Genomic DNA, 11,614 nt, shown 5'->3' with positions numbered 1-11,614 from the left:
CCCTCCCCTCTCCAGAGAGAGGGGGGGGAGAGAGAGGGGGGGAGANCTCTCACCCCCCCTCCCCTCTCCAGAGAGAGGGGGGGGAGAGAGAGGGGGGGAGAGAGAGAGAGAGGACTTTGGACCTCCAGGGCCCTCTTCTGTGTACTGGCTTGATGGTGAAGCCATTAATATATATATATAAACATAGGAAATATATATGTATGTACATATATGTATATATGTATATATATATATATATATATATATATATATATATATATATATATAACAGCTATTAAAAAAGAAGAAAGAGAAAAGAAAAGAAATACATGAATATATATATGAATATATATATACTTCCTTTGTCACCCAGGCAGGCTCCAAACTCATGGGCTCAAGTGATCCTTCTGCCCCAGCCTCCCAAGTGGCTAGGTCTACAGGCACACACCACTGCAACCAGCCAAATACTGTTTTTGTTTTTTTTTTTAAGAGTATTAGCCAGTTACTTTACAGAATGTCCCTTTGTTTAGGTTTGTTTGCTGTTTCTTTACGATTAGAATCAGGATATAAACTTTTGGCAGGAATACTACATAAATGATAAATTATTCTGACTAGACCACCTTGGTATGGTTTGTGTTAGAAAATATGATATAACTTTGAATATCTGATTAAGATGCTAACTTAGTGTTCTCCAGACAGAAAGAGAGAAAGAGAAAGGGGGGAGAGGGAGAGAGAGCACGCGCGTGTGTGTAAATGTGTGTGTAAAATAAGGAATTAGCTCATGCAATTATGGAAATTCATAAGTCCAGATCTGCAGTGTAGTGTGACAGGCTTAGGACCCAGGAGATGGTGGCACACACCTGTAGCATTTGAGTCCAGCCTGGGCAACAGTAAGAAAGGAAGGAAGGAAGGAAAGGAGGGAAGGAGGGAAGGAGGAAAGAAGGAAAGAAAAGGACCCAAGAGAGCCAAAGGTATAGAAGAAATCAAAAGGCAGTCAGTCTACTGGAGAATTCCCTCCTTTGGGAGGAGGTCGAATTTTTTTTCCATTCAGGCTTTCAACTGATTGGATGAGGCCCACCTACATTGTAGAGAGCAATCTGTTTACTCAAAATTCACTGATTTAAATGTTAATCTCCTCCAAAACCACTCTCTAAGTTGACACATAAAATTAACCATCATGGGTGGTATCTGCCAGATTTCTCCACTGTAGTCTACTACTATTTTTCTTTTTGTAATTAATTAAGTCCTTGGTAGAGAGATAGTTTGATTCTATGTAACTTTCATGATATTCACCAAAATTTCAGCCACAACTTTCATCATCCATTAATGACATGTTTTTTTTCTGTTTTATTGAGGTATAATTTATATATGATAAAAGTCACCATTTTTATTGTGGCAACATACACATAATGTACAATTTGTCATTAACGATATCAAGAACTTTTCCAGTGTTGTGCAATCATCACCATGATCTAGTTCCATTTAATTTATAAATTTTTAATTTTTAATTTTTTTTGCAATACTTGGGATTGAACCTAGAGGCATTCTACTTCAGCCCTTTTAATTATTTTATTTTTAAATCATCATCATCATTTTGGGTACTAAGGATTAAAGCCAGGCATGTTTTACCAAGGAGTATATCCCCAGTCCTTTTTTTTTTTTAATAGCATGTGCAAAAATTTATTTAACAGAATGATGAAGAAGGCACAGTAAAAAGTTTCAACCAGTTAAAATGGAAATGCGAGATGAGCGCATATATATATGCAAACAGGAATGCTGAAACAAATATATAAATACATGTGAAACTAGCCAATATCCCAGTTCATTTTATTTTGATTTTTGCACAGGTTCTCCCTAAGTTGCTGAGGCTAGTTCTAAACTTTGTATCTCCTGCCTCCTTCCTGGGTCACTGGAATTATAAGCATGGACCACTACATCTGGCTCCAGAACCTTTTTTTTTTTATTATTAATGAGAAGCCCTGTACCCACGAAGCAGTTATTCCCCATTCCCCACTCCTCCCAGTTCTTAAAAAACATTAATATGCCGTCTCTAAATTTGCCTGCTCTACATGTTTCATACAAATGAAATCATACAGTAGTTGGCCTTCAGGTGCCGGCTTCTTTCATTTAGCATAGTGTTTTCAAGGCTCATTCATGATGTAATATGATATACTACTTTATTCCTTTTATGGGTGAGTAATAGTCCCTTGAATGGATATACCACATTTGTTTATACATTCATCTGTTGAAGGACATATAAGTTGTTCCCATCTTTTGGAAAAGTGAATAGTGTTACAATGAACATTTAGGTACAAGATTTTGTTTGAACATCTTCCCCTCCCCTTTCACTCTGCCCCTCTCCCTCCTCCTTGCTAGGTCAAATCCAAAGCCTCATGCATGCTAGGCAAGTGCTCTACCATATGTCATGCCCCCAGCCCACCTATGTATTTTCTTTTTTTTTATATTTATTTTTTAGTTGTAGTTGGACAGAATACCTTTATTTTGCTTATTTATTTTTATGTGGTCTGAGGATCGAACCCAGGGTCCTGCATGTCCGAAGCAAGCACTCTACCGCTGAGCTGCAACCCCAGCCCCCCACCTATGTATTTTCAATTCTTTTGGGTATACACCCAGAAATGGAATTTCTAGGTCATATGGTAATTCTGTGTTGAACCTATTGAAGTTTTCCACACCAGCTGAACAATTTGACGTTTCCATCAGCAATGTTAAGGGTTCTAGTTTCTCTATATCTTCACCATCACAAATCAAAATAACTTACCACATTTCCCTTTTATGAATCTTGCTTTTAGTGTCATTCTAAGACCTCTTAATCAAACCATGGGTCTCAAAAGATTTTCTTCTGTGTCAGCTTCTAAGAGTTATATCGTTTTACATTTATTTATTTATTTATTTTAAAAACAGTTCACATATTTACTGGCAGACCAACCCAAACCAGTACTACAGCACCTTCACAGCTAAAGAAAGATTGCATTCCTAGTTAAATATTCCCAACTCCCCGATTGATCCGGTGGTGACATTTTCAGCTTGATGGGACAAGATGATCATAACCTTGAGACAACATGAATATGGGTGCCATTTCAGGTGTAATTCCTGGCAGACCCAGCTGGGTTCTTCTCCAGGATCTACTCTTGGAGTGTCTCCTCCTTCGTTCAAATCCACTGGGGAACGGGACAATTTTGCTTTTGTTCATTGGCCAGGAATCGCTTGATCCTCAAAATCTTGTGAGAAGACATGGCGAGGAACAGAGTCAAGTGCACATGCAGCTATGGCAAGAAAAGGCCAAGAGGGGGATGAGGGCATTTAGAAGGTGCCACAGACAGGTGGAGCTTCTAGAGTTTATATTTAAATCTCTGATTCACTGGAAATAATTTGTATAAGGTATGAGGTTTAGACCAAGGTTGTTGTTTTGGGTTTTTTTCTTTTTTTTGGGGGGGGGGGGGTCTTTGCCTATGAGTATACAATAACTCCAAAATCTTTTGTTGAAAATACTCTTTTGCTCCATTGAGTTGCTTCTGCATCTTTGTCAAAAAATCAGTTGACTTTACTTATGTGGAGCTATTTTTTTAGTTCTCTATTCTGCTCATCAGTCTATATGTGTATCTTTCTGGCAACACCATACAGGATTGTTTATTTTTACCATACAGTCTTGATTATTGTAGAGATATAATAAGTCATGAAATTTTATGGACTGATTCCTCCCATTTTATTCTTATTTTTCAAAATAGTTATAGTAGTTTTAGTTCCTTTGCCTTTCATATAGATTTTAAAATACTCTTGTCTATATCTACAGAAAGTCTTGTTGAGATATTGATAAAGATTACATTTAACCTATATGTCAATTGAGGAGAACTGACGTGTGTGTGTGTGTGTGTGTGTGTACTGATGATTGAACCCAGGGGTGCTGGACTACTGAGCTAGATCCCCAGCCCTTCTAATTTTAAAAAATATCTTTATTTTATTCATTTATTTTTATGTGGTGCTGAGGATCAAATCCAGTGCCTCACACGTTCTAGGCAAATGCTCTACCAGTGAGCCACAACCCCAGCCCAGCCCTTCTAATTTTTTATTTTGAGATGAGCGTTTGCTAAGTTGCTGAGGCTGGCCTCAAACTTGTGATTCTCTTGCCAAAGCCTCCGAGTTCTGGAAATACAGGTTTGTGCCACCACTCCCACTGAATATCGACATCTTTATCACACTGCTGTTGTCTGAGGCAAGGTCTTGCTATGTTGCCCAGGCTGGTCTTGAACTTGGGAGCTGAAGCTGTCTTTCCACCTTCAACCTCCTGAGTAGCTAGAACAACAGGCATGTGCCACTGCACCCTGTCTACTATGTTGAATCTCCCCAATCCATAAGCACCAGTGTGTTTCTCCATTTACTTAGATCTACTTTATTTGTTCATTTTTTTTTGGGGGGGGGCGGGGAGTTGTTTTGTTTTTGATACTGGGGATTGAACCCAAAGGTGCTTAACCACTGAACCATATCCCCAGCCCTTTTAAATTTTTATTTAGAGGCAGGGTCTCTCTAGGTTGTTTATAGCCTTGCTAAGTTGCTGAGGCTGGCTTTGAACCTGTGATCCTCCTGCCTCAGCCTCCAGAGTTGCTGGGATTACAGGCGTACGCCACTGCACCCAGCTTATTTATTCACTTTTAATTTGGATTTTAAAATTTTGATAATGCTGCAAGAAAGTTCATATTCCAATGCAATTATCATGGAAGAGAACTTGACCTCAACTTGGGGGAAGGATCAGGGATAGCTGTTCAGAACATGTCATTTTAAAATTGAGATTTGAAGGATGAATAAGAATTAACTAGTTGTCAGACACGATGGCACACACCTATAATTCCAGAGGCTCGGGAGGCTGAGGCAGGAGGATGGAAAGTTCATAAGCCAGCCTTAGCAACTTAGTGAGGTCCTAGGCAATTAAGTGAGACCCTATCTAAAAAAAAAAAAAAAAAAAAAGAGCTGGGGATGTATCTCAGTGATTAAGCACCCCTGGGTTCAATTAGCTAGGCAAAGTAGATGGGGAGAAATTTGCAAGCAGAAGGCATAGTGTTTTCAGAGGCCATGAGTAGACAGAAAGCATGAAGCTTTACAGGCAACAAATTAAAGTTCCTATAGTTAGAGATCTGAAAGCAAGGGAAGAGTGAGGTCAGCTGATCTGGAAAGGTCAACAGTTGCTTGTCTATTCAGGCCTTTAGAGCCTTGTCAAGGATCCTCAGCTTTACTTGAAAACTAGAAAACAGAAAGCCATTAGAGATATTTAAACTAGGGAATATGATTATACATACTTCATTCCAATTTAATGAGTTATTCTCTTTCACAAGTTCATATGTATATAATATATCATATGTATAAAATACATATATGTAATACAATATGATAAATATGTAATAAAATGAGTACACATTCAGGATAGAAAATCGTAAAGGATATTCAATGAAAAATTTAAAAATTCCCCTCCCTTTTCTTCCTCTGTTCCAGTCCTAGAAGTAATCAATGTGGTCACTATGTCTTATGCATCTTACCACTGTACAGCAGTGAAGCCAGCCTACAGAAATAAATGCTCAAGTGTGTAAGAGAATATAGTCAAGGATACAAACCTGTTTTAAGGGCCAGGGAGACAATGTGATTGTGGGACCTCTTGTATGAAAACTAAAATTAAAGAACATGATAGATGGGATTAATAAAAAGCTGGAAATATCTGAAGAACAAATTAATGAGTTAGTAAATCAGATTGAGGAATTCTTTCAGAAAACAATATGGAAGGATACTGACAAAAATATAAGTTCACAGATATGAAAGCTAGACGTAGATGTCTGAACATTCAGATAATAGGAATATCCAAGAGAGATAAATTAAAAGGAGAGAGGGAATACTAGAAATAAATTTCTCAGAACAAAATAAAAACAAATAACTTCAGATTGAAAAGACGCTTAGAGGCTCAAATAGAAGAGAATAAAGAAAAACCAAAACATATAAATACTAAAGGAAATCTAAGAACAATATAGGTAAGAGAAAAATTCAAAAATGTTTGGAGAAACATTTGAAAAAATTGTAGAATGGCTACAATGGAATAAGGATCAATTCACATAAGTAAAGCAATACTTTTAAGTATTTTAAGTAATTATTTTAAGTAATACTAGTGGCAAGAAAAAGCATAAAAATACTTTCAAGGTTTAGTTGAAGGAAATAATATGTAAACAAGAATTTTATATCTAGCCAAATTATCATTCAAATATGAAGACAAAATAAAGATCTGTCATATAGAGATGCACATGAAAATATTCTTGGAAAAGTATTCAGATACAAAGAGATATAAATCCAGGAGCTGTTGCAAAATATATGGGAACTATCTTACTTTACTCTTTGTTAAAATTTATTGTTGTCTTAAAGAGAGAGAGAGAGAGAGAGAGAGAGAGAGCGCGAGAGCGCTGGGCTGGTGGTGCAAACCTTTAATCCCAGCAAGACTAGGGAATGTAGCTTAGTGATAAATGCCCCTGGTTCAATCCCCAGTTAAAAACAAAAAACAAACAAACAAACAAACAAAAACGGGTCAAGGATCAGAAACATGTATAAAGTAAAGAGTTGGACTCTGCTGGTTCCAGTGGCACATGCCTGTAATCCCAGCAATTTGGGAAGCTTAGGCAGGAGGATGGAAGTTCAAGGCTAGTCTCAGCAACTTAGTGAGGCCCTAAGCAGCTTAGTAAGTCCCTGTCTCAAAATAAAAAGAAAATGTAAAAATGCATTCTACTGTAAAATAAATAAACAAATAAACAAACAAACAAACAAATAAATAAGAAAGAGCTGGACTTGTGGCCCATGCCTATAATCCCAATGATTCAGGAGGTTGAGGCAGAAGGATCAAAAGTTTGAGGCCAGCCCCAGTAACTTAGACCCTGTGTTAAAATTAAAAAGTAAAAAAGAGCTGGAGATGTAGCTCAGTGATAGAGTACTCTGAATTCAATGCCCATTTGTTATTAATTTTTAGTTGTAATGCTTTATGATTAAGAAACACAGTCTATAAGCTACTGATTTGTTGGAATGAATTGGTCTTCTTTGTGATCTAATATGTGGTGTATTACACACATACACACAGAAAGAGAAATAGAAAGAAAGAAAATCAATCAATAAATCAGTAGGGAAAAGTAAACATGCATATAGGTCTGAAGACCATCACCAAACCAAAAATATAAGGCTTTTAAAACTCTATGGAAATAAGGAAATGGGAGGGAAAAAAAAACAATATGAAACCCAGTAAATGGAAAAGAACACAAGAAGGGAGAATTAAGTCATAAAATAACAGGAAATATATAATTATAAATGGGTTAAACATTAAAAGAGGTTCTCTCTATGGGGCTGGGGTTGTGACTCAGTGATAGAGAGCTTGCCTAGCATGTGTGAGGCACTGGGTTTGATTCTCAGCATCACATACAAATAAATAAAGGTAAAAAAATAAAGAAAGGCATTTATTTAAGAAGAGAGAGAGAGAGAGAGAGAGAGAGAGAGAGACAGAGATTGATTCTCTAGTGGCACATGCAGATAATCCCAGCTACTTGAGAGGCTGAGGCTGGAGGATCATGAGCTGGAGCCCATCCTGGGCAATTTAGAGATACCATGCCAGGGCTGGGGATGTGGCTCAAGCAGTAGCGCGCTCACCTGGCATGCGTGCGGCCCGGGGTTCGATCCTCAGCACCACATACCAACAAAGATGTTATGTCTGCCAATAACTAAAAAATAAATAATAAAAAAAATTCTCTAGAGATACCATGCCTCCAAAGACTTTCCAAAACAAAAGAATCTCTAATAAAGAACAAAATTCAGATGTTACCTTTAAGAAGCAAATATAAAAGTTGAAAATGATAGGGAAAGGTATAGGAATAGCTGGGGCAGTGTGCACACCTGCCCAGCCACTTGGGAGGCTGAGGTAGGAGGATTACAAGCTTGAGGCCAGCCTGGGCAACTTTTATTTTGTGTGTCTCAAAATAAAAGAAATAGAAAGGGTTTGGGATGCAGCTTAATGGTAGAGCATTCCTGGGTTGAATTCACAGTACCAGTAAAAGAAAAAGAAAGATATATAAGAGGAAAATATAACCTAAGGAAAGCTTAAGTAGCAATGTTAGTATCTGACCAAGTAAAATGTAAAGAAAAAAATTGTATGTGTGTGAGTATTAAGACACAAAGAAGGATATATATGTATACACACATACCTACATATTAATATATACTATATATATGTGTGTGGGGAAGGGAGAGAGGGAGGAACAAAGGACATTTTGTATTTATACTTACAAAAAGAACAATAGAAACATAGGATCTACCTGTCACAAACATGAATCTATTGCCACAGTATCAAAATATATCAAACAATTGCTAGTTGGTCAGGAAGAACTAAATATGACAACAAATACAGTTAGAGATATTTTAGCACACTATCCTTGTAAACTGATAGATTAAAAAATAAAATGAGTCCCAGCAACTTGGGAGGCTGAGGCAGAAGGATTGCAAGTTCGAGGCCAGCCTCGCAATTTAGGGAGACCCTGACTCAAAATAAAAAATAAAAAGGGCTGGGGATGTAGTTCAGTGGTAAAGTGCTTGCTTAGCATTCAGAAGGCTGTGGGTTTAACCCCAGCACGTATGCATGTGTGTGTGTGTGCGCGCACACACACACACATACACACAAACACACACAAACACGCATAGAGTAAAAACATGAGAAATGTAAAATACCCAAAATATACAATAAGTTTAGATACACTTATTTCTTATACAACTGATATCATGCTTACTATGCACAGTTCTAACTTGCAAATATTAACTTTTTGAATCCATAATAACTCTAAAAGGCAGATACTATTATATTTCTCATTTATTAAAGAAGGTGAGGCATGGCAGTTCACTATAGCTTGCCTGAATTCACACTGCTATTAACCTTAGACCAGGGTTTGAAACTCAGCAAGGTGATTTCAAAGCCTGTGCTCAGAATCACTGTGCTAAACTTCAGTTCACAAACAGGAAACACTATTTTCTCACCTACTCAAAAGACATAAAAAATACATCACATATTAGATCACAAAGAAGACCAATTCATTCCAACAAATCAGTAGCTTTTAGACTGTGTTTCTTAATCATAATGCATTACAACTAAAAATTAATAACAAAAAGAAAACTTTAAAAATATAGTAATAAATAGCCACTACATACCTTTTAGACTAGCAAAAATCCAGGAAACTGACAATACCAATTGCTAACAAGGATGTTAAGCAACAGGAACATATTGCTGGTGGGAATGTTAAATGGTATAACCATTTTGGAAGAGAGTTTGGCAGATTCTTAAAAAGCTAACTATAGTTTTACTTCATAATTCAGTGATTACACTTCTAGATATTTACCCAACTGATTAGAAAACTTATGTCCACACACACAAAAAGCACATAAATGTTCATAGCACTTTATTTTTTATTTGTGACCACTAAATACTGGAAGCAACAAAGATGTTTTCTTTTGTTTTTATAGTACTGGGAATCAAATTTGCACATGCTATGCAAGTGCTCTACACAGAGCTACACTCAGGTCCCAGGTGAGTGCTACATCCATATAACAAAATACTATTCAGCAATATAAAGGAATAAGCTATCAAACCACACAAATACATGGATGATTTTAAATGCATATTGCTAAGTGAAAGAAATTAGTCTGAAAAGGCTACATAGTGTATGATTTCATTCATAGGACATCATGGAACAAGCAAAACTATAAAGATGATAAACAAAATTATTGGGTATGAGGGGAAGGTGCGGTGAGGGTTGAATGGTGAAACATAGGGGACTGGGGAAGACACTGAAGTTATTCTGCATGATAATGTGACAGGTAATATATGACCCTATGCATCTGTCAAACCCATCAATCCTTCCAACACAAAAGTGAACAGTTATGTATATACAATTTAAAAAACCATTCAAGAGAATGAGAGATCTTAGGATGTAATGCAGAATGTGGCAAAAGACTCTAGCTGTATTGCATATGTATGAAATGAAGTTATTGGAGAGTGGAGAATGGTGCTGACCTGAGTTACTCTGGAAATACATAGAGTCTGTAAGACTAAAGGTAGGGCTGGGGTTGTGGCTCAGTGGTAGAACGCTTGCCTAGCATGCACGAGGCCCTGGGTTCGATACACAACATAAAAATAAATAAATAAACAAAATGAAGGTATTGTGTCTAACCAAAAAATAAATATTTTAAAAAAAAGACTAAAGGTCAAAGAACTCTAGTGGACAAAGTGTTTCCCATGGGGAAATGGGTTAACATACATTCATGTATGCTGGATTTGAACAATTAAATAAAGGAATAGTGCATGCTGGGAGTCAGGTTTATTTCCTTCCTTCCTCCCTCCCTCCCTTCCTTCCTGCCTCTGTCCCCGGTCCCCTTTTTCTATGTTGGGGATTGAACCCAGGGTACTTTACCACTGAGCTACACACCTCCAGCCCTTCTTATCAAAATCATTGTTGAATCATTATCATTTATTTAGACAGGGTCTTGCTAAATTGCCCTGGCTGGCCTCAAATTTGCACCTGCCTCAGCCTCCTGAGGCACTGGGATTACAAGTATATGCCACCATGATAAGTGAACCAGGTGTCTTAATGTTGGAATGGGGGGACTCCCATTATAGATGAGCAAGGAGAGAAGGTTAGAATGATCCATGAGTCATGGATTGGAGTTGGAACTCATGAGTAGCTTACTATAGAGACAGGTGGGAAATATTTATAGATACATGTTTATATACTTAAAATTATAATTAGACAGTGAGTCATCTCAAAATACCAATAAAATCAACAAGCTATTGTTACTTGTCAGAGAATTCATCACTGTAGCCTGATACAAGATTAATCTACAGGCCTGGGGCCTGCTTGCCTAGCACGTGTGAGGCACTGAATTCAGTCCTCAGCACCACATAAAAAGAAAATAAAGGTATTATGTCTATCTACTATAAATTTTTTTTTTAAAAAAAAGATCAATCTAGGGGCTGGGGATGTGGCTCAAGCAGTAGTGCACTCGCTTGGCATGCCTGTGGCCCGGGTTCGATCCTCAGCACCACATACAAACAAAGATGTTGTATCCGCCGAAAACTAAGAGAAAATACATATTAAAAAAAAAATTCTCTCCCTCTCTCTTAAAAAAAAAAAAAGATCAATCTACAAAAACCAATAACATAGCACTTATAATCAACCAGAAAACGCAATAAAAGGGAGGTCACTCACAATATGACATAACCATAAAAAATCAGACAGTTTACTTAAGAATATATAAGAAAACACTAAAACCCAAAAGTTCATAGAAGTGATCCAAATGAAGTAGAAAGAAACTCTAGTGTCTTGGATGGAATGGTTTAATAACAAATGATGTTAGTTTTTCCCATTTAAATGTATACAGTGAAAGCAATCCTAATTCAAGTTCGTGAAGAATTTCTGAGAAATGTAAAAATCTTACTCCAGTATTTATATGGAGAAATAAATTTCAAAAGAGAACAAAGTCAATATGTTATAAGCAGAGTCAATCTTTCCCTATCAGATGTCAAGACATATTCCAAGGCTACAATAATCAAAACAGCATGGTAGCC

At 37.0% G+C, this 11,614-nt stretch overlaps 1 protein-coding gene across 1 annotated transcript; it reads right to left on the bottom strand.

Moving 5' to 3' along the window:
- Positions 1-2,840: 2,840 nt before the first annotated feature.
- LOC107154292 (60S ribosomal protein L39-like) lies at positions 2,841-3,851 on the bottom strand. Its single transcript, XM_015499899.2, is given in 2 exon segments — positions 2,841-3,143; positions 3,145-3,851. Coding segments are annotated over 2 exon segments (213 nt in total). The 5' UTR covers positions 3,234-3,851; the 3' UTR covers positions 2,841-3,019.
- Between the last annotated feature and the right edge of the window lie 7,763 nt (positions 3,852-11,614).

This window comes from Marmota marmota, unplaced genomic scaffold, assembly GCF_001458135.2.
Source record: "Marmota marmota marmota unplaced genomic scaffold, marMar, whole genome shotgun sequence".
NCBI classification, from domain to species: Eukaryota; Metazoa; Chordata; class Mammalia; order Rodentia; family Sciuridae; genus Marmota; species Marmota marmota.
This window is presented reverse-complemented; position numbering and strand designations above follow the sequence as displayed.